Below are 26,526 nucleotides of genomic sequence, written 5' to 3'. Positions count from 1 at the left end.
TGGCAACGGACTCTCAGCCAAAACCCCCAAAAATCTTGCAGGCAAACTTCTTAGACTTCCGCACTTGCGCTAAATATAGCAAAGCGTTCATTTCTCAGCCACCTTGCGCAATCGCGCCCTTTGCATTAATGTTATGTAGACGATGGAGGCTAAGCGTAAGAAGGAAGAACTGACCGTTAAGCACTGGACGAAGCTGTGCGCTGCTGCTTCGTGCGGAGCTACGAGGCCTACCTGTCGCATGATGGGTGGACAGACCAACGCGTCTACCTTGCCTACGACGTGAGAAAACATACCTTCCTGACCTTCGCGAGAAACGCGACCTTCAAGTTCACATGCGTGAGTTCGTTTTCCACGCAATAGGGGATATTCAAAATTCCGCAAGTGCGCTTTCTCGCATAACAATGTTGCCCAAAACAAGAAGGCTGACCATGCGTTTCCCGCTGAAACAAAGCAAGAAACACTAGTTTTTTGTTTGGTTCTTCCAAAATACGTTTCTTATCCACACCTCTAGCGCCTGTCCTGTAGCCCACGTAGTTTCTTTATAGCGAAGTCGGCCATCTTGTTTTTGGCAACATAGTTATGTGGGAAAGCGCACTTGCGAAATTTTGAATACCCCCTATTGCCCGGCTGTTTTCTGCCGTCCTTATTATTCTACAAGTGTTGGAAATATGCATGAAGCAAAATAGCTTTCCCTTTTGGCAGCGGCAAGACTACTGACATAGCATATGCAAAAACAAGGAGATATTAACGGGAGGCACATTTGGCATTTTGTCGCAAGCCATTCTGTCTCGCTGTCTTAGTTTGCGGGCTTGCTTTGTCTCATTCATTTATTAATCAGTCACTCGACTAATCGAAACTTGATTAGCACTTTTATTTCTTTTATTCAACGCCTCTCTTTGGTAACGAACACAGAAACTCGTTTGACCCCACATTTGAGAGCTCGCTTCACTGACAGCACTTGCTGATGAACACGTCCAGTGTTTACCAGATTCAATTTTAGCTGATACTTGTGGAGAGCCACTACTTCTCTCATTTAATATTTCAGCCTGGTTTCGTTGTTCTTCTTACTTGGAGGACACTTTCTGCCCAGACAGGCTCTTAAGCCGATTTTATGACACATATAAGATTTTTATCGTACTGCTTTGCTAGTTGCTGAGCTCGACTGAATTCAAGAGGCGGTGGGATCATGCGATTAAACACAAAATGCGAGCAGGCAGTCACAAGTCGGCTGACTGTTAGCCTGTTTGTTCTCGGCTCGTGGGTAATCAACCGATAACAAACATGAAAGGTGATTTTTGTGTGATCGAAAATTTCGATCAAGACATTCCGGTAATCCGCTGAGAGGTATCCCAGAGGGCGCGGGCGTCTTCTGGCTTTCCGGGTGCCTTGACCGGTTTGCAGTCGATGAACATCCTGCCGCTGACACCTTCCACATCCTCTGAGACAGCCATGTGCACCGATGTATGCGCCCCGTCTTCGGTACTCTGTCGAGAAACGCAAGGAGGTTGCTTAGGTTTGCCGAACTCTCATGTGCAGTGACTGTCGAGCAGCACGTTGAAGATAACGCGGCATGTATGGTTGGGTTTGGTTTTTTGGGGTTTAACGTCCCGAAGCAACTCAGGCTATGAGGGACGCCTTAGTGAAGGGCTCCGGAAATTTCGACCACCTGGGGTTCTTTAACGTGCGCTGACATCGCACAGCACACGGGCCTCTAGAATTTCACCTCCATCGAAATTCGGCCAAAGCGGCCGGGATCGAACCCGCGTCTTTCGGGTCAGCAGCCGAGCGCCGTAACCACTGAGCCACCGCGGCGGGGGAACTCGGCATGTTTCATGATTCGTAACTTCGCAATGTTAGCTAGCGTAACAATCATTGAAAGGTTATTACAACTGCCTGCTTTTACATCCCGGTGTCCGTGCCTTCATCTTCATTCCGTAAAATATCTTATTAAAACCTCTACCTGCGGATAACCTTGGTATCTTCTCCCTCATGTATTACAGCTGGAGCCAGTAATCAGTGCTGCCAAATGCGCCAGAGGAATAAGAGCTAGAATACAGCTTAAAAGGACCCATAAAATGGCTATCACGATGAAAAAAGAACAAAAAGTAGGCAATGTTTTCCTAGTGTTTCTAATGCATTTTGGGCATATATGCCACTTTGGGATAAGCAGCTACATTTTAACTCGTTTGACGTGATAGGATAGTATTTTATACAATATTACGCGCACAAAACTCTCGGGCTCCGTCTTCTTGCTGCAACTGTGCCCAAGACATTAACAACGGCATAACTCAGAAAACTGCTTTTATATTGAAACAATTTGCTAGGACACTACTTTTCGCTGAGGGCAAAAATACAAGAGCTCGCAACACTTCTGCACGCATCACTGATTGGTGAGCTTATCTTAGCAAAATCGAAACCAAAACTCCTGGCGAAAACCAGGGAGATCAATAAATTTTATATGTTGAATCATGTGCTTCTTCGGCAATATTCTTCTATTTTGGTGTCCATTGTGTTGTACACCCTTACCTTGGAGCACTTAGTGTTTCAGTGCGCTAGCAATAAACCTCAAACTGAGACTTCGCCGATGTTTGCCTGGCAAGAGCCCAAGGAGATTTCTCCGGCGTTTGTCTGTCCTAAGCTCCTCTTCGTGACATAGAGCCTGCTCGGGACGAAAAAATTGGCTGTGGCTTAGCTAAGGTTAAGCCTGGATAAGCGAAAAGCTCTCGCTGCTTTTCAGCCAACTCCCAAGCTACCACTTCTGGATCGATGCTTCTGCGCCGTCCGACTGTTGCTTCTTCTCCTTCCATGGCGAGTGTCTGCGCCTGTTCTGTTGTTGTGACTGAGAGAAGGATGAAAAGGAAATTGCACCGGCCTGCCTACTGGCTCGAGCCAAGCCACCACCGCTGCCACGTGCAGATAGAGGAGAGTTAAGAGATCAGAGGAAAGAGAAAAAAATTGGAGGTTTATCAAGGTTAAGTCCAGTGGATGCGAAGCATGTTAAGCAGCTGCCTCAGTGTGGATGGGGCTAAGTAACGGAGACGTGGTTTTAGGTTAATCGTCGTACTTTATTCTTTGCAGCCCGACAAACACACTGTTATGGTCCGTAAATGCATGATCTCACTTCAAGGTCAATGGTGGCCACCGCCGGGAGGCGACCGACGGTGGGATATGAGGCCCCATCTGCAGCCGGTGTGACGTCATCACGTGACGTCATGTCACGTGACCTACTTGAAGGTCACTTGAAGGTCAATGGTGGCCACCGCCGGGAGACGACCGACGGCGCGATATGAGGCCCCATCTGCAGCCGGTGTGACGTCATCACGTGACGTCATGTCACGTGACCCCACTTCAGGGTCAATGGTGGCCACCGCCGGGCGTCGCGCGAAGGCCCGAAACCTACGTTAATATGCTTCGCATAAACGGAAAGAAAAGACGCGCGTCGCAGCAACAACAGCGTCCGCCGGACCGGACGCTGCTGAAAAAACAGATAAGCGGCCGAAGCCGCGCTCGCCTGCGCCTGTTCTACGGGCAAGCGCGCCTTATATACTCCTCCTTTCAAATGTGCACTGCGCACGGTTGCGGCGAAAGGTGGTGGCGAGGATGGCCGCCTCTTCTATGGCCGCCGCTCACGCGTTCTCGCAACGCGTTGCGAAAGAACCTTCTCCTCTTCGGACGGCGGCGGCAACCGCGCGACAGCGACGAAGGGTACAACTGTGGCGAGGAGGAGAAGCGGCGACGCTCAGACGACGGAGTCAGCGCGCGGCGGCGACGACCTGCCCTCCGCATGACGTCGCTCGGTTTCGCGCATGCGCAGCTGTGGCTAAAATTGATAACGGCGCACACCAGACACACTGTTGACTAGCCTAGTGAAGCTTTTCGCTTCAAAAGCTTGTGTCTCACAATCCCCACAAGTGGCAAAACCTGCCATCGCAGGGCAGCGGCGCATCGCTTAACCACTGCACCACTGCCCAAGGAGTGCTAGGACTCCCAAGAATCTATGAATGTAAATTAGACAATGACCAAAACTGCATATATTAACCCATTAACGCTATTGCATCATATGCTTAAGGCCGAACTTAAGTTCCATTTCTCCAATCTATGCATGAATCCTGCATGACCTTTAAAAGCATCCCTCGAACTGAAACCGTAGTTGAAACCGAAATGCAAGCGCGTATCATTCGCAGTTCGTCCTACCATGCTAAATTAGCTTTTTTTGTCGCCAGCTCGTATGCAGCTTGTTTGTTTTCCTCTCTCCAGAGCTCTGTGGTTAGGTGGTTTTGGTGATCCTGTTTCGTTTCCTGCGAACTAACCGTAAATCGTCGGTGTCACCGAAAGAGGTGCACATTTAAGTAGGCAGTGCAAAACAAAACAATAACTAGCCCGCATGCCCTCTAAAAAGTGCAAGCACATCGGAGAAAGATTCAGCAATTACAGAGAGTGCGCAGCTTTCTAAAATGGCTCTCTTACCCGCCGCAGTGGCTGAGGATTTCTTTTATATTACAGCAACTGTTACGCAACTCACTAAAAACCAGGGTTACCAGATGGCTCCGACCTCAGGTAGCCAAATTAGCCTCCGTAGTAGCCCAAACGTAGCCAAAAGCGAAATTTTTGCGTAGCCCAAAAGTAGCCAAAAATATTTGTTTTTGGGATGACATTTCTTAAGCATATTGAATTAATTTTCGGCAAGAATATTTACGTATTAGATTTCTTTCCCGCACATGATGTCTGAGGGGGTGCGCACGGCGTGTTCTTTCCGTTGTTGCGTTTCGCCTCCGTCATGCGCGCTAACCAGTGCGGCTAACCAGGTGCGCTAACCAGGTCTTAAAGATGGGGCCGCAGTTCCAATTTGCAGGCGCGGCAGTAGGCCATATCACCTGAGGCGGGTGACGACTGCCAGTCTGCACGCGGAAAAGAAGGTGCAATCGCAGCTCTATAGTTTAGGAATATTTCACCTTTTAAATGTTCGCGCGCAGATTAGATACATCGACAGTGAAAATACCTTACTGCATACTTACGCAGCCTCAAATTTTAATTTTATGCTTTAAGAGAAAGGTTCTCACTGAGAGCGTCACCTCAAAGCGTATAGCATGCTCCTTCTTGAAGCTACATTCTACGATATGCATGAGCTCAGAATAAATCAAGGATATACGCCATTAGATGATATTCTATGTCGATTTTATCTTCAGTCTAACAGCAGGTTCAGAGTGATGAGAAAAACATATTACTTTTGAATTCCGGCTCCTTTTCGCATTTCTTTTTGTAGTTCCGGATGTGCATCGCCCACTTGCCCATTCTGAAAGTTCTCGTAGCGACGGATCTAATGGCAAGTCATGCCACTAACTTCCGCCGCCTTCGTTAGTTACAGATGGGTTCCGCGCCGCGCCGAAGGCACGCAGATTACGCAACGGACACGGCGCTCTCGCGTCGCTCGCAATGAATCTTGAGGGCTGCACGTGTGCCTCTTGAGCTGCAGAAAAAGCGTAGGCTCTTGTGAGTGGCGCGCTTGCTGTGTCCACCACGAGAATAAGAAGAAACAGAAAAAGACCTTATTAATTCGTAAGCATTACTTGCCTCATGCGCATCTTGAGCAGAATGTGTCCGCAGAACCAGAATAAGCAAAAAATTCAGGGGGCACTTTGGCTCTCTGAAGTGCTGCAAGGCGAAAGCGTTTCCTGGCGGACTGTTTGTTTATGTTTATTTTTCATATTTTGTTTTTATTATTGTTTATTTTGATCTTTTTCTTATTTTTATTGTTTTTATTTTTCCTTCACTTTATTCCTTTTATTTTATTTATGAAACCCATGCATTCACTAGATGTGCCTTTATTCATGCTCGAGCCTTGAGCCTTCGTGGCGGAGTGGTAGCGTCTCCGCTTCAAATGCCAAAGGCCCTGGTTCGATTCCCACCCTCGGCGCGGTTTCTTTTTAAGCAGTGACGCCGAAAGGCGGACAAATCTGCCGACGCGTCTGTCGACACCGCTGCCGACGCGTCTGTCGTCACCGCTGCCGACAGCGTCTGCTAACGACAGCATGAGGCATTAACATGCCTGGCGGTGGGTTTCCAACCAGCCACCTACCGCAGCCGAAGCGGACGCCCGAAGCCACTCGGCCACGTCTACGGTTAACATGTGAGGATCACGAAACCAGGCAACAGAAGCGAAACAGTAGCATTTAATGCTTACGCATTCGCACCACTTAGGGAGACCTAAGTTCTCTTAGTGTTTTCCCTCTATTCTGGTACCTGGTCACCCGTGGTGCACCGTCAATGGGAGAACGCTCACATGTGCAGACGGCAACAGTCTATGTTCGGCGGCACGCGCGCGCGCGGGTGGCGTTAGTTCGCGGAGGGCAACTTTCACGTAGTGTCCACTCTTTATAAAAGAAATCGAAAGGACATGATCCTTGATCGTCTGGAACACGTAAGTTTTCTCGAACACAGCGTTTACAAATTCTCATTTTGTAGCAGACGCGCTCAATTTCTTTAACCTGCTATCGCCTGCATTTTGATTCCATCATACCTTTTATTTCTGTCACTGTATAATTGTAATAGAGCATATTGTAACTACTTTAACTTTTTTTTTCACGCATGAAAAAGATGTAGCCCAAAAGTAGCCACATAGCCAAAACGAAATTTCTGACGCCAACTCGGACAAAAAGTAGCCCAATTTGGCTATTAATAGCCCAATCTGGCAACCCTGCTAAAAACATAAAAAGGAAACATCAACAGAACAATACAACTTAAATACAGTCCTCCTAATATGAACATTCTTGAAGCCGACGTATTTATAGGATCATACTTTCAGGATATGTTCTTTCCTATTGTTGCTCTTGTTTTGGTTTGGTTTGGTTTATGGGGTTTAACGTCCCAAAGCGACTAAGGCTAGAGAGACGCCGAAGTGGAGGGCTCCGGAAATTTCGACCACCTGGGGTTCTTTAACGTGCACTGACATCGCACAGTACACGGGCCTCTAGAATTTCTCCTCCAAAGAAATTCAACCGCCGCGGCCGGGATCGAACCCGCGTCTTTCGGGTCAGCAGCCGAGCACCATAACCACTGAGCCACGTTCCTCTTGTTTTCTTGCGTTGTTTTTTTCTTGCGTTGTTTTTGAAGTGAAAGCTTCACTACTCGCCCTCGTGCTTCGATCACCGTGTGTCTACTTTTCACCTTCAAATGACCTTGAGCTTCGAAAACAAAGGATAGCCCCCCCCCCCCCCCCCCCCCCGCCCCCGGCACGGTGGACACCTTAGTCGCGCTTTAAGTAACGAAACAAATGGTGTGGGAGCTTGAATAGCAGAGGGCAAAATGGGTAAATTGGTTTTTGAGGAAAAGGAATGGCATCTGTGTCACAACTCTCGATGGACACCAGAACCAGAGGGAAGGCGCATAACTGCCCTCTTGGAACAGTGGACACCTCAATCGTGCTTTAACCTACGTGGCGGTAGTGACAGTTGTGCGCTGCATGCGTTGGCATCGAGAACGTTGTGCCATAAACGCGGCACTGAAGCCAGAGGCCGACAGAGAGAGAGAGAAAAAAAAATCTCTGCCTCTCCCGTAAACGAGAGTAGAGTAAGCCTGAAATGTTTACGGGCCTAATGTCATCTCGGTGGATACCCGAACCGCACCGTACAGGAAGGGAGGAACGCCACCACCCGTTCAGCGCGATGCCTTGCCATTTGAACGCAAGGTTTTTTTGAGGAAAGGAAATGGCGCAGTAATTCTCTGCCATCTCGGTGGACACCCGAACCGCACTGTAAAGGAAGGGAGGAACGCCACCACCCGTTCGGCGCGATGCCTTGCCCTTTGAACGCAGCGCTTCTCCCCCGGATCACGTATGAGAACGAAGTGTAACGTGGCATTTATGTGCTTTTTGCACGCGTTATTAGAAATCGGAAATTATAATTCCGTGCATTATCAAACCCACAGCTCCACTGATAACTTGATAAACATTGAGAAGGCACTGGCAGCACTTATTTTTTGTCTCGTTTGGAGACCAACCGGCGCTTGCATGCCGGTCGCGTAGGAGGGCTTAGAGAGAGTCGTTAAATCTCGTTAAGTCTCGTACGGTGCCCGGATGTTCTCGTTTCAGAGCCCGGATGACTGGAATTCAGTGCCCGGATGAGTGCATTTCAGTGCCCGAATGACTGGAATTCAGTGCCCGGATGATGGCTCTCGGTGACGTCTCGGCGTGACGTCACCACACTGCCGACAACGGGAGCTAAAAGCATTTCATGCTTAAAAAAGATGCCCAGGCTTAGCTTGGTTAAGCGAAGAATGCGTTGCATATTGCGCGGTCTTTTTGCGCGAGGTATTGCTTGGCGGCACTCGATTGATTGATTGATTGATTGATAACAACTTTTATTTCCACCGATGTAGGAGGCCCCCTACTCCCCGTCCCTGGCACGCAGGCCTAGGGGACGGGGGACGGGACCTCCGCGACTAAAGACTGGCGAAGATACATTGTCTCTTCGCGGCTTCAGCCGCCAGGCGGACAGCTTGTTTCTGGTCGGCGGGGACCTCGCTTCGCAGAAGGGCCTCCCAGGCTTCTCTACTCTTAATATTGTCCTCAGCACCCGGGGATCCAGGGCATTGCCAAATTATATGATCGAGGGTCCCTCTCGCTCCGCAGGTCTTACATATGTCACCTTTTTTATCGTCTAACGTGGTTTGAAATAACCAGACAGGGTTAACGAAATTTCCGGCCTGTAATCGTCGCCAGGCGATGGCCTCTGTATTGGTTAAGTTTGGATCTGGTGGTGGCATTAGACGCCTGCCTAACCTGTAGTGCACGGCGATTTCCGCGTACGTTTGCAAACGTTCGTCCATCCCCTGGGGGTCGGGCGGCTCTACAGTTACCCGGAAGTAGAGATCTCGGGCTAACATGTGGGCCGCCTCGTTACCGGGGACGGATGTGTGTGCTGGGACCCAAATTAAGGTGATCTTGCGATCAATTTTGGCTGCGTACAGAATTCGGCACTCGATTTTCTCGGCAAGCCGTCACGCGCCGGCGCAGCGCCCCTAGCGGGAGGAGCGGGAGTCAGGTGGTGGCTGCGGCCGCGCGCGACCGCGCGAGTTGGGGCCCAGCTTTTCCTCCGGCTGTCGTGACGTCACGTCACGTGGTTTGGTGGCTGCCCGGCCGCGCCCAAGGGCTGAACTGAGGGATTGCAATATCCTACGCATAAAAACTTTATTTACACAGGAATTCGGGGCACGCCCCAGGGTCCCCGCACGACCCCACTGCACTCAAGTGTTCATGTTCCGAAGGTTCATAACAGCGTTCATTGTATTCATTGGCGTTGACAACGTTTGATTTTGAGGAAAACTTATTTTGAGGGAAGGAAGTGCGCACAACGGGCTCCATGGGTCAGTGGACGCCTGAATCGCGCTTTAGGAACGAGAGTTGATGAGAGAGAGATGTGGGCTCCATGCGTTACGACTGCCAACGTTTTCGCAGACATGCGGCACCTCTTTCTCTCTTCTTTCACTCCAACCTTCCTCTTTTCCCTTACGGCGCGGTTCAGGTTTCCACCGATATATGTGAGACAGATACTGCACCATTTCCTTTCCTCAAAAAACCAATTTACCAATTTAATTTACTGCTGCAGTAGGCCGCAGCGTTCATTGGGTGAGCAAATTCTCGTGATCAACCAGTAACTGCCACCTGCCACGGTGGAAGGGTGGTCGCTCTGCCCATGCAGGGTCCGGAGCCAAGCCGCTTATAGTTTTCCGATATGCCATAGCTTTCACTCTCTAACCATGTGCAGCAGTAGTTGAACCACAGCTAATTTTTTTCCTTACGTTCGTGGTAAGAACTTGCATGCACTTGTGTGCACGCACTCCTCTTGATGAGTGTAGTTGCCTAGAATAAAAAACAAGAACTTAACATTGTGGCTTAGATAACAGTTCTCCAGCACCTTTCTCGCGGTTGAGAAAATGCTAAGTAATAAGGCGCACTACGCGAGCGACACCATACTATGAACCTCTTTAATGAGGTATCTTTTGGTTCACTGCTTCCGATTGCAAGGTTGAGTGACAGGTTTGCGCATTTGTACCGCACCTTCGGGGCGGATTTGTAGGGGGCCGTTATGTACAATGGATGAGGCCCTATGGGGATCACGAATTCCTCGGAATGTCCCCTCCAACAGAAATAAAGGCGTTCAGCGTGGTTTTCACTGCAAAATTTCTCGCTTGGGAGGGAGCGGATCCGACAACCGGAAAGGAGCCAAGGCTAATAAGCCAAGCCCAGCTCAATCCAGCCCATCCCGGCCAGCCAGCTCGAACCAGCTCTTGCAACCAACTTAAGTAATGCGTATTTTCTCACGCTCTAAATTACTGTCTACCGCGTTCTCCTCAATTGGCCTCGCTAGGAACATCAATGAATATATAGACTACGAACAACTGCTTTTGTGGAATCCATACGAATCCCGTTGTCCGTTCCACAGCTACGCGCAAACGAAGGGCTAGCGCTTCAGAGGATTTGCAGATTACAAAAAAAAAATCTCTGCCTCTCCCGTAACCGAGAGTAGAGTAAGCATGAAATGTTTACGGGCATAACACATTGGTTGTAGATGGTACTAGTCAAAATCTTGAAATGGGTCTAGTGTTCAACACACCACACCACACCACACTCTTATTGTTGCGTCGAAGCGATCGCCTGCAATAGTGCGGCCTTAGGTAGGCAGCCGCGAACCGTGGCGTCCTAGTCGCTTTCGGGAGCGGCCGCATAATCATGGAGTTGTCGGCAGGGGCGAGCAGTCTTCTGCTGTCGCGTATTACACGCAAAGCGATCGCTTTCCGCAAGACGCTTCCTACCTCTCCTTTCATCAGGCTCCATTGCTCGGCTTAAGCAGCTGTGACGGTGGCGGCATTATTGAAATGCAGGACGATGGAGAAGCGTACGCGGACACGACGAGACGCAGGCCTGACAAGAATGTGTATGCAGCGCGTTCGAATACTCCGCGAGCGTGTATACATCTGCCCGCCAAAGGGGGAAACGTCAGGAGCAGAAGGCCCAGCAGCCGGTCTTTTACATGCGTGAGTGTGGGACCTCAGCGCCATTCTTGGGGACGGCGCGGAAGCAGTTTCCCTTCTCGCCCTGGAGCTCCACTCTTGCTCTAAGCGGCCCTTTCTCAAAGCCCCAACAGATCAATTATGAGTCTCGTTAAATCTCGTACGGTACCCGGATGTTCTCGTTTCAGTGCCCGGATGAGTCGAATTCAGTGCCCGAATGAGTCGAATTCAGTGCCCGGATGTTGGCTCTCGGTCTCGGCGTGGCGTCACCACAGTGCCGACAACGGGAGCTAAAAGCATTTCATGCTTAAAACAGTCGTAACTTTATAAAACAGACGCCACCGATTTGTTTTGCTCCATGCATTTCATCGGAGGAATAAACTTCTTTCTTTCAAAATTTTTTCTTTAAGCTAGCGAATGGGCTCAAAAATGTCGTTCACGTCTACCGTCGACACATACGGTACGCCTTATTACTCAAATTACTTTCTTAATTATTACTTATTACTGAAATGGCACGTATGGTGAAATATTGAAACGAACAATATTTTATTCAATGTCACTAGGTTACGAAAGGGTTGAGAAAAAATTTTACGCAGCGTTTACGTGCTGTCTGCTTTTTAAGGAACTTCAACACCATCGTTCTAAAATGAATTACAGAGGTGGTGTACAAAATCTGCGCATGGTGAAAAATATTGACGCTTCAGTTGCGAGACATTTTTCTCACGCCAAGAGGAAACACTGTCTTAATTTTTTTCTGTTTTATTTCAAGAGTACTGTACTTGTGGCACCCAGCATGAGGGGTTTTTATTACAAGTAAAATGAAGAAAAGCGCACATAAAGAACAATCAGTCCACTGCTGTTTTTAGGTAATGCAGCAATCCGCATGTAGAATAAGTTGTTAGTTAGTAACGGGAGAAAATCCTTATATCTAGAAAAATAAATCTATACTAAAACCATAAACAGCTTTGCTGAAAAAACAAAACATATTTTTGTAGGGTAAAAAGTTTATAAAACGGAGATTTATCATATATTGTAAGATTTCATTACTATAATCAATATATCTGCTGATCTTTCATCGGCAAGCTTCCATTTTTTTCCTATTAGCACTTTGGCTATTGTCAAAGCGTTGCCTATTAGATTTCAATGGCAGTAGTCTTAACTGCTAGATGCGAGTGATAGAAAATTTCACAAGAATGATTTTGCTGCACATCGAAAGAATGGACCATTACCTTTAGCCGACGCGGTGGCTCAGTGGCTATGGTGCTCGGCTGCTGGCCCGAAAGACGCGGGTTCGATCCCGGCCGCGGCGGCTGAATTTCTTTGGAGGAGAAATTCGAGGCCCGTGTACTGTGCGATGTCAGTGCACGTTAAAGAACCCCAGGTGGTCGAAATTTCCGGAGCCCTTCACTACGGCGTCTCTCATAGCCTTAGTCGCTTTGGGACGTTAAACCCCATAAACCAAACCAAACCATTACCTTTAATGTTTTCATAAAAATACCCTACAATTTGGGAGTATTCAAAATTTTTGCCTAGGAAATGATTCAGGTGAAATAGTACCAAATTAGCCAAGGAAAAAATATTAGGCTGTGGCTTAGCTCTAGTTAAGCCTGGATATGCAAGCGAAAAGCTTCAGTTATGCTTGGTTTGACGGCCGTCCACACACTGCCTGTAAGGGAGCGGAGGAGGAGACGGAAATCGGCGCGGTTAAAACAGCCCGCAGGAATGTAGTGAGGAGGGTTGCCGGCTGCTATGTGGGCAACACGCGGCTGCAACGAAAGGTCAAACGGTGGGCGAGGAGGCGAAGCGCGCAGTTGTAGCGACAGCGAGGAGGCGACGCACATGCGCAGTAGCGCGCGGCTGTGACGAAAGGTCAGGCGACTTAAGGCTGTTTCACATGGTGCGACGCGAACAAAAAAATACGGCCCGGTCGCACTGTCGTTGCGACGGTAATCGCAGCCGCCGCTTCACATGCCAACGACAGTCGGTGCCGTCGGCACCTACCGTCGGTGCCGCCTGGCTGCAATAAATGTAAAACATCGTGGCAGGAGTTGGTTTCGTAATCATATTGATCCGTGATGTATATAATGCTCAATAAAACGTTTTCGAGATTCTTTTTTTTTGCCTTTGTTAGCAGATATGCACGCGCATCTCGCCGCAAAGTGCTGCGCGCGGGTAGGCCTCCGGCGAGCGATATTTGACACCGAGTATTCAACCGTGGCACCCTAGAGGGACCGTGCTAGCCTCCGTTTCTTTTGCTATGGACCTGTCAGTAGCGCAAAGTAGTCAAAACAACGCAGATGCCAAACTTCTACGGTGTCCCTTTCGTCATTTCCTGTCATGTCGCTGAGCTGCTATGGGCTGACTACTGTGACCACCGCTTGGATCGCACCGACGCTGCGACAGTGCGACCAACTTGTTGAAACTCTGTCGCAGTGGCCCTGCGACGAGAACGACGCACATTTCTGTCGCACACCGGCAGAAATCGCACTGCGCTGCGGCAACAATCGCACCATGTGAAACAGCCAGGAGTCGGCGGCGGCGACGGTTGCGGCAGCGGCGAGGAGCGATCACCTGGGCGGCGCGTGACGTCACTTGGTTTCACGCATGCGCACAACTCACCAGCTCGGCTCACGCGAAGCTCGGCTCTGACCCGCGTAGTGAAGCTTTCCGCTTCGATATCATTTCGCACTCTCAATGCACTTCAAGCCAAAGTAACGTTGCTTCAAGCACTACTGTGTCCTTTGGTTCATTCCGTTTATAAAAAAAAAAATTGGGAAATTAAGAGCACAAAGTACCAGCCATAAGGAAACGAATACCTTGGACACGGCTGCAGCGGAGCAGATAGCAGGAGGAGGAGGAATAAGAGTAAAGGCAAGGAGGTTAACCGGAATAATAATCGGTTTGCTACCCTACACGGGAGGGGGGGGGGGGGGGGGGAGGGGATAAAAAAAATTAAAGAGAAAGGAGAGTAACAGAAAATTGGTCACATGGAAAGTCAGCGTTCGTTAAGTCACCGCCGATCATGCAGGCCATAAGTTCGCAAAAGCGGAGTAGTGCCTTGTAGGCTTTCACTGTCGATGATCGCCGCGGCCGAGGATCTTCATTTCCGTCAGTGGGTGTGGATCTAGACGCTCCAGCGCACGGCGCTGAGAGACTGCAAATAGGCCTCTGCAATCACCCAGTGTGCCGGGGTTATTGATGAACCATGAATTCGGTGCAATATTTGTAGCGTGAGTGAGTGAGGTGAGTAAGTATACGTTTATTGGAGGACGGTGGCTGGAACGCATGTGGGTGAGCCCTCAGTCCGCCACTCCGGAGGCGCCCGCCGACCTTGTGGCGATGAGAAGGAGCGCTGCCTGGTCGTCGAGGCGTGCACTGGTCAGCTTCGCCCCCCACAGCTCCAGAGCCTCATTGCGCGACTTTAAATGGTGGGGTTTTTGGAGACATGTCAAAGTGATATGCGTTAGGGTTGGGGTGTCGCCGCACCAAGTGCTTGGTGTAGGTTTTTCTTTGAAGATGCTGTAGAAGGCAAGAGTCTTCAGAGGAGAGGAAGGGATAAGGGAGAGGGTAGAAGCGTCTACTAAGGCGTTGGATTTCGAGCCGGGTGGCGAAGTGGGAAGATAGGGGGTATAGGACAGGAGGGGATGCCCCTGCTCGGTGAGTGTATTCTCGAACTACGGTGCCCGCCTGTGCGTTGCCATCAAGGCCTTGTGGCCGGTTACGCAGGTCATGACGTGGTCTTGATAGACCATGTCATCAATAAAATTCCTAATATCCACCCACAAACTTTCAGCTAAGACACAAGCAGTATCTTCAAGCGGAGTGCAAAGTTCGTTCAGGTGCAAAGGAGCTTTTGCATGTGGCGTTTCTTGCAAAATTAAGTCGCTTTACTTGTAGATGTTCTCTGGATCACGTTAAGCTATTTGATACTTCACCTTTTCTTTGTTGCTAAATAAAACATTTGTGCAGCTTCAAATGCGCGTTTCTACTTTTACACCTTTACCAAGAAAGAGAAAGGTGAACTTTCAGAGAGGTTCAGAGGTCGTTCAGGCTTTCTGTCGTAGAGCAATTAAAGAAGGGTGTTCAGGTTGCACATGCTCTCTAGTTGTTCGCTAGAGCATTCGCTTGCGGACGTCTTTTAGCCAGCTTTCAAAGTGAAGAAATCTGGTTTCTTCTGAAAAGACTGATTGCATAGACTCGTTTTTGTGGCACCACACACTCCGCCAAAAGGCCCCAAACATTGGAGGCAAACTTCTCAGACTTACGCACTTCCGCTAAAGATAGCAAAGCTTTCGTTTTGCTGCCATCTACCGCAGTCGCACCCTTTGCATTGCTGTCATGTACATGACGGAGGAAGAACACACTGACCATTAAGCCCTGCACGAAGCGGTGCGTAGCTGCTTCGTGTGGAGCTGCGAGGCCTACATGTTGCATGAAGGGTGGACAGACTAACGCATCTGCCTTGCCTACGACGTGAGGAAACATACGTTCGCATCCAACGTGCCCTTCAAGTTCATATGGCAGGAATTCTTTCTCCACGTAGTGGCCCGGCTGTTTTCTGCCGACCTTGTTATTATTCTATGAGTGTTTAAATATGTATGAATCAAATTACATTTCCTTTTGGCAGCGGCAAGACTGCTGACGGTGAGATGCGGCAAGGAAAAAAAATTAGAGATAACTGCGGCGACCCGCATTGCTCCGGAAAATACGAAAGCACTGACGCCTCCTCGGCACTCGGGGCTTCTCTTTGCCTCTCTTTGGCATTTTATTTTTTGTTTGTTAATTAATTTAACTACTGGAGTGGCATAATTATCTGAAGCATTAGTTAAAGATCGATTTATTTACTTTGATTATATTTTCTCAAAGATTTATTTACTTTGATTATATCTTCTTTTATCTCAATCAACCATTCTGGCCTTGCAAATTTGGCGCCGTGGTTGCTTTCCCGTCTCCGTCTACTTACTATATCCCGGTGCAGCCTATTCAACCGTCCAATTGGTTTTGATGATAATTAATTAATTACTCTGCGGCAATGAAACTTTTTGTTTGATTAATTATCACTCATCAGTTACACTTAAATTCATCCGATTGTTCCACTATTTTGTCGCCCGCGGTGGTTTCCTCATCCACACACTATATCGACATCCGCGTTATTTCGATGTTTTCTCGACATTTTTAGCTCTAACTAATTAACTAATAATCGTATCAACAATTGTTTTGCACAGCACCCTCACAGCGCCCTATATCGATCACAACCATTCGTTCGATGCTACCTCTTCCGAGGACCAGTTTTTGGTGTCACGAACCCCGCCGACCAGGGTTGCCAGATTGGGCTATTAATAGCCAAATTGGGCTACTTTTTGTCCGAGTTGGCGTCAGAAATTTCGTTTTGGCTATGTGGCTACTTTTGGGCTACATCTTTTTCATGCGTGAAAAAAAAAGTTAAAGTAGTTACAATATGCTCTATTACAATTATACAGTGACAGAAATAAAAGGTATGATGGAATCAAAATGCAGGCGATAGCAGGTTAAAGAAATTGAGCGCGTCTGCTACAAAATGAGAATTTGTAAACGCTGTGTTCGAGAAAACTTACGTGTTCCAGACGATCAAGGATCATGTCCTTTCGATTTCTTTTATAAAGAGTGGACACTACGTGAAAGTTGCCCTCCGCGAACTAACGCCACCCGCGCGCGCGCGTGCCGCCGAACATAGACTGTTGCCGTCTGCACATGTGAGCGTTCTCCCATTGACGGTGCACCACGGGTGACCAGGTACCAGAATAGAGGGAAAACACTAAGAGAACTTAGGTCTCCCTAAGTGGTGCGAATGCGTAAGCATTAAATGCTACTGTTTCGCTTCTGTTGCCTGGTTTCGTGATCCTCACATGTTAACCGTAGACGTGGCCGAGTGGCTTCGGGCGTCCGCTTCGGCTGCGGTAGGTGGCTGGTTGGAAACCCACCGCCAGGCATGTTAATGCCTCATGCTGTCGTTAGCAGACGCTGTCGGCAGCGGTGACGACAGACGCGTCGGCAGCGGTGTCGACAGACGCGTCGGCAGATTTGTCCGCCTTTCGGCGTCACTGCTTAAAAAGAAACCGCGCCGAGGGTGGGAATCGAACCAGGGCCTTTGGCATTTGAAGCGGAGACGCTACCACTCCGCCACGAAGGCTCAAGGCTCGAGCATGAATAAAGGCACATCTAGTGAATGCATGGGTTTCATAAATAAAATAAAAGGAATAAAGTGAAGGAAAAATAAAAACAATAAAAATAAGAAAAAGATCAAAATAAACAATAATAAAAACAAAATATGAAAAATAAACATAAACAAACAGTCCGCCAGGAAACGCTTTCGCCTTGCAGCACTTCAGAGAGCCAAAGTGCCCCCTGAATTTTTTGCTTATTCTGGTTCTGCGGACACATTCTGCTCAAGATGCGCATGAGGCAAGTAATGCTTACGAATTAATAAGGTCTTTTTCTGTTTCTTCTTATTCTCGTGGTGGACACAGCAAGCGCGCCACTCACAAGAGCCTACGCTTTTTCTGCAGCTCAAGAGGCACACGTGCAGCCCTCAAGATTCATTGCGAGCGACGCGAGAGCGCCGTGTCCGTTGCGTAATCTGCGTGCCTTCGGCGCGGCGCGGAACCCATCTGTAACTAACGAAGGCGGCGGAAGTTAGTGGCATGACTTGCCATTAGATCCGTCGCTACGAGAACTTTCAGAATGGGCAAGTGGGCGATGCACATCCGGAACTACAAAAAGAAATGCGAAAAGGAGCCGGAATTCAAAAGTAATATGTTTTTCTCATCACTCTGAACCTGCTGTTAGACTGAAGATAAAATCGACATAGAATATCATCTAATGGCGTATATCCTTGATTTATTCTGAGCTCATGCATATCGTAGAATGTAGCTTCAAGAAGGAGCATGCTATACGCTTTGAGGTGACGCTCTCAGTGAGAACCTTTCTCTTAAAGCATAAAATTAAAATTTGAGGCTGCGTAAGTATGCAGTAAGGTATTTTCACTGTCGATGTATCTAATCTGCGCGCGAACATTTAAAAGGTGAAATATTCCTAAACTATAGAGCTGCGATTGCACCTTCTTTTCCGCGTGCAGACTGGCAGTCGTCACCCGCCTCAGGTGATATGGCCTACTGCCGCGCCTGCAAATTGGAACTGCGGCCCCATCTTTAAGACCTGGTTAGCGCACCTGGTTAGCCGCACTGGTTAGCGCGCATGACGGAGGCGAAACGTAACAACGGAAAGAACACGCCGTGCGCACCCCCTCAGACATCATGTGCGGGAAAGAAATCTAATACGTAAATATTCTTGCCGAAAATTAATTCAATATGCTTAAGAAATGTCATCCCAAAAACAAATATTTTTGGCTACTTTTGGGCTACGCAAAAATTTCGCTTTTGGCTACGTTTGGGCTACTACGGAGGCTAATTTGGCTACCTGAGGTCGGAGCCATCTGGTAACCCTGCCGCCGACATAGCCTAGAAATGCTTTCGCATTAAAATTAACGTGGGGTACATTTGAAATTTTTTCAGACGCTTTTCCGTCTCGCTGTCGACAAGACAGAATTCAGTTTTGTGCTTTCTTTTAATTATTCATTTATTAGTCAGTCACTCGACTAATCGGTCCTTGATTAGAACTTTTATTTTCATTATTCAACCCCTTTCTTTGGTACTGAACATAGAAACTCTTTTGAGCCCACTTCTGAAAGCTCCCTTCACTCAGAATACATCCTTATGAATACGTCCAGTGTTTACCAGATTAAATTTTAGCTCATACTTGTGGAGTGCATACTACTTCCCTCGCTAAATATTTTCGCTTCTTTTGCGCTTACTGTGCAGACAGGCGCTCATTACAAAGTAATTCAAAAGGCTTTTATCTCTGATATAAAATTATCCTCGTTCTGCTAGTCGCTCAGCTCGACTCAGTGGACGAGTCTTAGGGTTAATGCTAATAAACACAAAATGCGAGCACGTAGGCCTAATTCAGGTGACTGTAGCACAGTTAGTCTGTTTGCTCTCCGCTTGTAAGTGATCCACCAATATCAAAGGTAAAAGGTGCTTTTTACATGGCCGAAAGTTGCGATCAAGACATTGCGGTAATACGCTGAGAGATCTCCCAGAGCGCGCGGGCGTCTTCTGGCTTTCCGGGGGCCTTGACCGGCTTGCAGTCGATGAACATCCTCCCGCTGATTCCTTCCACATCCTCCGAGACAACCAGGTGCACTGATGTCTGCGCACCGTCCTCAGTACTCTGTCCAGAAATGTAAGGAGGTTGCTCTAGTTGGTCGAACTCTCATGTACAGTGACTGTCGAGCAGCACATTGAAAATAACGCGACATGTTCGAAAATTCGTAATGTCAGGTAGCGTAACAACCATGAAATAGTTATTGAAATTTCATACTTTTACCTCCCGGAGTCATCATATTCACTCCGTAAAAAGAAAAATGCCGATAATTACTTACTTCCAAATGCGAAATATGAGCGTAGCTTATCAGCTGTTTCAGCTTTTCAATAGATTGAGGCAAAGAATTCGAGCAAGACATGTATGTACTACTACAGACAACTTGTTATTTTTCACACATTTTCCTTCTTCAAGAAGCACTCCACTAACAGTTCTTGATTCTCATGAAGGAATCTTTGTGGTCGGAGAAATAGATAAACATACGCTCGACTTGCTGCACCAATGCCTGGTTCTCATAGACGAGGTTGTTACAGCCGTGGGAGGCGTTACGAGCGAAAGGAACGGGATGTTCCCCGGCATAAGTGGTGAGAAATCGCTGTTTTCTTTATATCTACATTAAAGACCCCACCCACCCTATCACCCTGGCAGGTGGCAGTTAATGGTTGATCGCGAGAGTTCGCTCAATGTTTTCAGTGCTATCGCATACAGCCCACATCTCTCTCTCGTCAGATGTGTGAGACAGATACTGCGCCCTCTCCGCTTCTCAAAAACGAATTTACGAATTTTACCCTCTGCTTTCCAAGCTCCCGGTCCATTGGTTTCGCAGCTTAAAGCGCGACTAAGGTGTCCACAGCTGGCTACAACGGAGAACGGCGACGGCGACGGCAACGGCACCGGCGACGCCGCGAAATGCAGAAACGGGCGCCAAACAGCTGCGCTCTAATATATCATTAAAACCCGTACCTCTGGACCATCCTGCTATCTTCTCTATATATTAGAGCCCCAGCTGGTAATCAGTGATGTCAAATGCGACATAGAAAAAGGAGCTAGATTACAGCGTTAAAAGAACTCAAAAATTGGTTTGGTTTATGGGGTTTAACGTCCCAAAGCGACTAAGGCTATGGAGACGCCGTAGTGGAAGGCTCCGGAAATTTCAACCACCTGGGGTTCTTTAGCTAACACGATCAAAAAAAAAGAACTAAAAGTACGCAATATTTTTCTAGCGCTTTTAATGCATTTTGTGCATATACACCACTATATAATATAGAAGCAGCTATATTATAACCCGTTTTAAGTGACATCAAGTGGTACTTTATACAATATAACGTGCACAAAACTCTAGGGCTCCGTCTTCTTATTGGTAACTGTGCCCAAAACATTAGGAACGCAATAAGTCGAGAAACTGAGCGCTCATTTATGTTCACATAATTCACTACGACACTACTTTTTACTGAGGGTAAAAATACCAGGGCTCACAATTGCTTTGCATGAATCACTAATCTCTCAGCTTACCTTAGCAAAATTGAAACCAAAACTTTTGGTGAAACCAGAAAGATCAATAACTTTTATCTGTTGAACCCTGTGCTTCTTTGGCAAGATTTTCCTATTTTGGTGGATATATTGTTTTACACCCTTACGTTGGAGCTCTTCGTGTTTTAGTGCCCTAGCAATAAATGTCAATCTGATACTTCGCCGATGTTTGTCTGTCCAAAGCCTCCGGCAGGTGGCCACCTGCCAAAGTGCAAGCACATCGGAGAAAGGTTCAGCGATTACTGACAGAGAGTGCGCAGCTTTGCAAGATGGCTCTCCTCTTACCCGCCACGGTGGCTGAGTGGTTAGGGCGCTCGTCTCTGAGCCTGAGTACCTGCTTTGGGACCCGACCACTCCGCCCACGTTTTCATGGAGGTGAAACGCAAGAGGCGCCCGTGTGCTGTGCGATGTCAGTCCACGTTAAAGATGCCCCGGTGGTCGAAATTATTCTGGAGACCTCCACTACGGCACCTCTTTCTCTCTTTCTTCTTTCACTCCCACCTTTAATCACTTCCCTTAGGACCTGGTTCGGGTGTCCAAGGAGATATATGAGACAGATACTGCGCCATATCATTTCCTAAAAAATCAATTTTCATTTTATAATTTCTCCTTTTAACCCGAAATTGGCGGCGTCCGAACATATGCACCTAGTCGTGTCGATGGCCCAGACAGACATTTTGACGCACGCAGCAGAAGCAACACATGATGGACGCCGCATCGCAGAGGTCGTGATTATCTCGACCACTTGGCGTTCTTTAATTAGCTGCGATATAGCGTAAAAGAGAGGTGGCTTCATTGAACGAAATGCGGCGGCCGCGAGCGAGGTGCATCAAGCATCCTTGTGCTCATCAGTCGAACGGCGAGACCCCTCATACACCGTCAAAGCTACCCCAAAGTGTGAAGAGAACATGAAATCACGGTTTGTTATCGATGCGACAGTTCCTCCGTAACGATATTGTATTATTAGTCGAGACGGTCATGACATCATCAGCACCAAATTTAAAAATTTAAGGACGAATATCCTAGTACATTTCTTAGGGTTATCTTACGCGACAGCACTAACCAGACCCGCTTTCCCCATAATCCTCAATCTAATCCCCCGAAATAAACCTTCATCCACCAACCAATCCTCCTCAATTAATTTTCTGTGGTGGGCCAACTTGCATTTTATTTAAAAATGATTTTAAGAAGGCCTCAAATTTTATAATATTTTCTAGATTGTTTGGGCGCTGCACTGAATTATAGTTAGTGCGCCAGGCTTATACCTACGACACCCTGGCATTTGTGGAGCGTACGGTGATAATATTGCGGCATTAACAGAGGATTTCGTTGTCTGAAGAGAGAGCTAAAGAACAGCTTCAGTATGCAGCATGAATTAGACGTCAGACTTCAGCTTCCATTACGAGAGGCATTGTCATTGAGTAAACCGAGCCTCTTAGGGCGCAGCTCTTTGGCGCCCCTGTCTGCGTTTCGCGGCTTCGCCATCGCCGTCGCCGTTGTCCGTGGCTTGTGCAACCACGCCACAATCTACTCTCGTCACCGCCGCCACAGTAGTAGCTCACTCTCCGACAGCGGCAGAAGAAACCGCCATCGCGCTGGCCATCGCTGACCCACGTACGCACACAGTCCTAAGCGACTCCAAAAGAGCGATACAAAATTACTCGGCAGGTTTTATCTGCCACCCCGCTGCACGCATCCTTCGCGGCTGCACTCTCGACCATAAGATCAACCTGGTCTGGGTACCCGCTCACGCGGGAAACTCTGGAAACGAAGAGGTCGACCGACTAGCCCGAGGACTAACCAACCGGGCGGCCGGCCCCACGGATCCAGACGCTCTTGCCGAGGCTCCCCAGACCTTTGCCGAAATTACCAACCTCTACAGAGAGATGAGACGCCAGTTCCCGCCTCCACACCCCGACTTGAATCGAGCGCAAGCCAGCTTGCTCCGCAGGTTGCAGACGCACTACATCCTTAGCCATTCTAGACTTTCACTCATCACAGACGGGGAATATGACCCCGTCTGCCAAAATTGTTACCAGGGAGAAATCGCCACCCAGGCATACATCCTCTGGGGTTGCGCGGGAAATCCGCCCCCTCGAACCTTACTGCCAGCTCCCTCCGAAGACGGATGGAACCAACTCCTCAGAAGGCCAGACAAGAGCATCCAACTGGCACTCATTTCGTGGGCCCAGGAAGTCGCCCCCACCTGGGGGCCACACCAAGCCCACCTGCCCTAAATCCCTCCAATCTATGGCAATAAAGTTGTTTCTCTCTCTCTCTCTCTCTCTCTCCGTTCTAACCAGCAGTGGACACCCTAGTCGCTTTTTAAGCTGTGAAACCAATGAAGCGGGATATTGGAAAGCAAAGGAAAGGCGCATAACTGTCCTATTGGAACAGTGGACACCTCAGTAGTGCTTTAAGCTACGTAGCGGTGGTGACAGATGTGCGCTGCATCCGTTGGCATTGACAATGTTGTGCCATTTTAAGCAAAGAAAGTGCGCATAACTGGCTTCTTTGGTAAGTGAATGCCTGTATCGCGCTTATAGGTACATGGGATGATGAGATAGAGAGATGTTGGCTGCAGGCATTGAAAACATTGTGCCAGAAACGCGGTGCTGAAGCCACGGGCCTTCGGCGTTCGTTGTGTTCATTGGCGTTCGCGCTGACAACTTTTTACACTCCGATCATTTTAATGAAAGGAAATGCGCATAACCGGCTCACTGGGTCAGTGGACGCCTGAATCGCCTTATAGGTACGGTTGGTTGGTTGGTTGATTGGTTGCGACTGAGAGAAGGATGAAAAGGAAAAGTGCACGGGCCTGCCGACTGGCTCAAGCCGAGCCACAACCGCTGCCATGTGCAGATAGAAGAGAGTTGAAAGATAAGAGGAAAGAGAAAAAGAGAGAGTAAAGACGCGCGTCGCGACAACAACGTCCGCTGGAGCGGACGCTGGCTGAAAAAAAACAGATACACGGCCGTAGCCCGAAGGCGTGGGGATGGATGGATGGAAACAACTTCTTTTAGACAAAAAAAAATGTGGGGCACTTTGTTTACCTAAAGTTTTTTTAGGCGAAAGCCATAAGCGCGATGTTGGTGCTTGAGTCACTGATGCGTGGTTAATTAAGGCGCTAAGCTTCGCCTCTAACAGTGGAACGCGACAGCGTCTTGCAACGCTGCCAGGGAGTCCACAGAACGCCACCGCCCGTTCGGCTCTGCGCCTTGCTCATCAGTAAATTGGTTTTTGTGGAACGGAAGTTATATGTCTCGCGTATCTCGGTGGACACCTGAACCTTACCGTAACGGTAAGAGAGGATGGGAGTGAACGAAGGCACCGTATTCACTAGACGCGCCTTTCTTCATTCCAAACCATTGAGCTGGCATGGCGGAGTGGTTAGCGTGCTCTTCTCACACTCTGGAGACCCTAGTTCGATTCCCCAACTCGACCAATTTCCTACTCAGTTTTATTTATCTGGTATGACTAGTTTTGACGAAGTCTAATTGGTTAATGAACTAAACTCAGTCCCACTTACTTGGAGCATCACTATACGATCCGTTTAATTGGGTGCATAGTTACTAGCCATGCTACTAACCTGCTACTAACATGCTACTAGCTACTAATTGGCCCCCTTTTAAATTCGCGCACTGTGGCGTCACGACCGTTTCGTCCAATTGAAACAAGGTACGCGTAGCTACGGCGGCCACCTGAGGTCTCGCTTTGGCTGTCGGAGTGTTGCTTTCGCAAAAGAAATCTTGCAGGGTGGTCCCCTATTGGTCCAGGAGTTCATGTTCTTGTGCTTCACGTAAGGCCCAATCCACCAGCCATTTCTGGCCGCCAGGCTGAGAGGTCCGTAAAGCAGCCTCCCAGGAAGAATGAGTGGGTTTGGGGATGGGGGGGTACTGCCTTTCGGGAAGGGCATTACAAAAGGTAGTGGAAAAGTGTGGATCTGGGCACGCCACAGATGTTACAATCAGGAGGAGAGGTGGTGGTGGTGAAAACTTTATATTGTAAAAAAGAGTTTGGGAGCCACAGAGTGGCCCCGCTACATGGTCGGCGTCCCTAGTCCGGGACACCGCACGACGAGGCCCCGTCTCTCGCCCGTTTCACCAGAGCCCTTTGGGACTCAAGCGAGGAGCAGTTGAGGAGGGCAGTCTCCCATGCCTCTCTGGAAGGGGTAGGGGAGGGGGGGAGGTGGGGATTTTGAGTACATGCCCACACCATGTGGAAGATATCACAGGTCTCCCCACAGTGTGGGCATCGCCCATCCGTGTTAGGATCGTAATGTTTTATTATCCCAGGACAGAGTAGAGTACCTGTCTGCAGGCGCCTTAAAGTTCGCTCCTCCGTCTTACTCAGCCCTTTTGCAGGGGCCGGGAAAAGGCGGTGGTTGTCGCTATAATGTGTTAATATTTCCCTGAATCGCAGCAGCGGCTGGTTAGTCTCCGAGCCAGAAGAGCTGGGATGAGGAGCCCGGTGAGTAAGCGCTCGGGCAGCCGCGTCAGCGTCCTCATTACCTCGTAAGCCCTGGTGGCCAGGAGCCCAAATGATTCGTTTGGGTGTTGGATCAGTGGCAGTCCGTCGTAGAATACAAGCAGCTAAGGGGGAGATCTCCCCTGCCAAGTAATGTTCACATGCTTTTCGGGAGTCCGTGATGATTATTCTCGAATTGGCGTGGGCGGCAGCAAGCGCTATCGCTACTTCCTCGGCCCGCATTGAATTCGGGGCTCGAAAGGAGAGTCCATCAACGTGCATTTCCTGGTGAACGACAGCGGCCGAGTAAAATCCCGTGGGCGATCGCCCTGCTACGTCTACATAATATACACCGGGTCGGGAGCCGTGTTGTCTCTCAAGAGCCCGAGCCCGCGCTTGTCGTCTGTTTTCATGCATGTCGGTGTCCATGTTACGGGGGAGCGGGGAGACCCAGAGCATATGGCGCCATAGTACTGGGATACGCTCCGCTTCCTCTGGAGTGCAGTCGTGTTGGATGTGTAAGCGGTTTAGCAGGCGGCGCCCAGGAGCCGTCTGCGTGAGCCGCGTGTATTGGTTCACGAGGTGGGCCTCCCGCAGCTCCTGGTAGGAGTTTAGCACCCCCAATGCCTTGAGTTTGGCATTAGAGGTAGCCACCGGGAGATCCAGGGCTCGCTTAGTTGCCTTGCGGATGATGGCGTCTATTCGCGCCTCGTCTTGCTTAGTAGTGCGGAGATATGGCACGGCGTAAAGGATCCGGCTAGTCACGAAGGCATAGACGAGCCGAAGCGCGTCCCTGCCCCGCAGACCACCCCGTTTGTTGGAAACGCGGCGGATCATGCGCCCTACCTGTTCGCCTACTCTCTTGAGTTTCGCAATAGTGGAGTCCGGTCTGAGTCTCTGGTGAATGAAAAGGCCCAGAATACGGAGCTCCTCCACCTCTCTAATAGGACCTCCTGACAGGGAGATGTGTATTGCTGTCCTATCATTTGGGTTCGCTCTGACATGCAGAAGCTCTGATTTCGCTGGAGCACATTGGAGCCCACAGTCATTAGCATACGCATCGACTATGGAAGCAGCCTGCTGAAGGCAGTCCTCCATGTCCCCAAGGCTCCCCTGAGTGGTCCAAATTGTAATATCATCTGCATATAACGCGTGTTGAATGCCTTCCACCCGGGCCAATTGGCTTGGGAGGCGCATCATAGCAATGTTGAACAGGAGCGGTGATAACACTGCTCCCTGAGGGGTACCCCGTGTTCCCATCATGTAAGGGCCGTATTCCTCGCCCTCAATCCGAAGAAAGGCCTGGCGATTAGACAAGAAATC

The 26,526-nt window shown here is 48.9% G+C and overlaps 1 protein-coding gene across 5 annotated transcripts in view; it reads right to left on the bottom strand.

Annotated features, from left to right (window-relative positions):
• Nucleotides 1-874: 874 nt before the first annotated feature.
• The window catches only part of LOC149346874 (retinol dehydrogenase 14-like), a 57,494-nt gene continuing 31,842 nt past the window's right edge, over nt 875-26,526 (bottom strand). For 4 of the 5 annotated variants that reach the window (XM_089586732.1, XM_089586734.1, XM_089586735.1 and 1 more), the window contains one exon: nt 18,553-19,275. In XM_089586732.1, the coding sequence (XP_089442858.1) occupies nt 19,108-19,275 (168 nt within the window). In that variant the 3' untranslated portion in view covers nt 18,553-19,107. Of the gene's footprint in view, nt 1,485-18,552; nt 19,276-26,526 lie in introns of those variants that run through there. The other variant, XM_089586733.1, reaches the window with a different exon arrangement.

Source organism: Amblyomma mixtum, chromosome 4, assembly GCF_055824585.1.
Source record: "Amblyomma mixtum isolate Tamu chromosome 4, ASM5582458v1, whole genome shotgun sequence".
Taxonomy (NCBI): domain Eukaryota; kingdom Metazoa; phylum Arthropoda; class Arachnida; order Ixodida; family Ixodidae; genus Amblyomma; species Amblyomma mixtum.
Note: the sequence above shows the minus strand (reverse complement) of the source record. Positions and strands in the feature narration are given on the sequence as shown.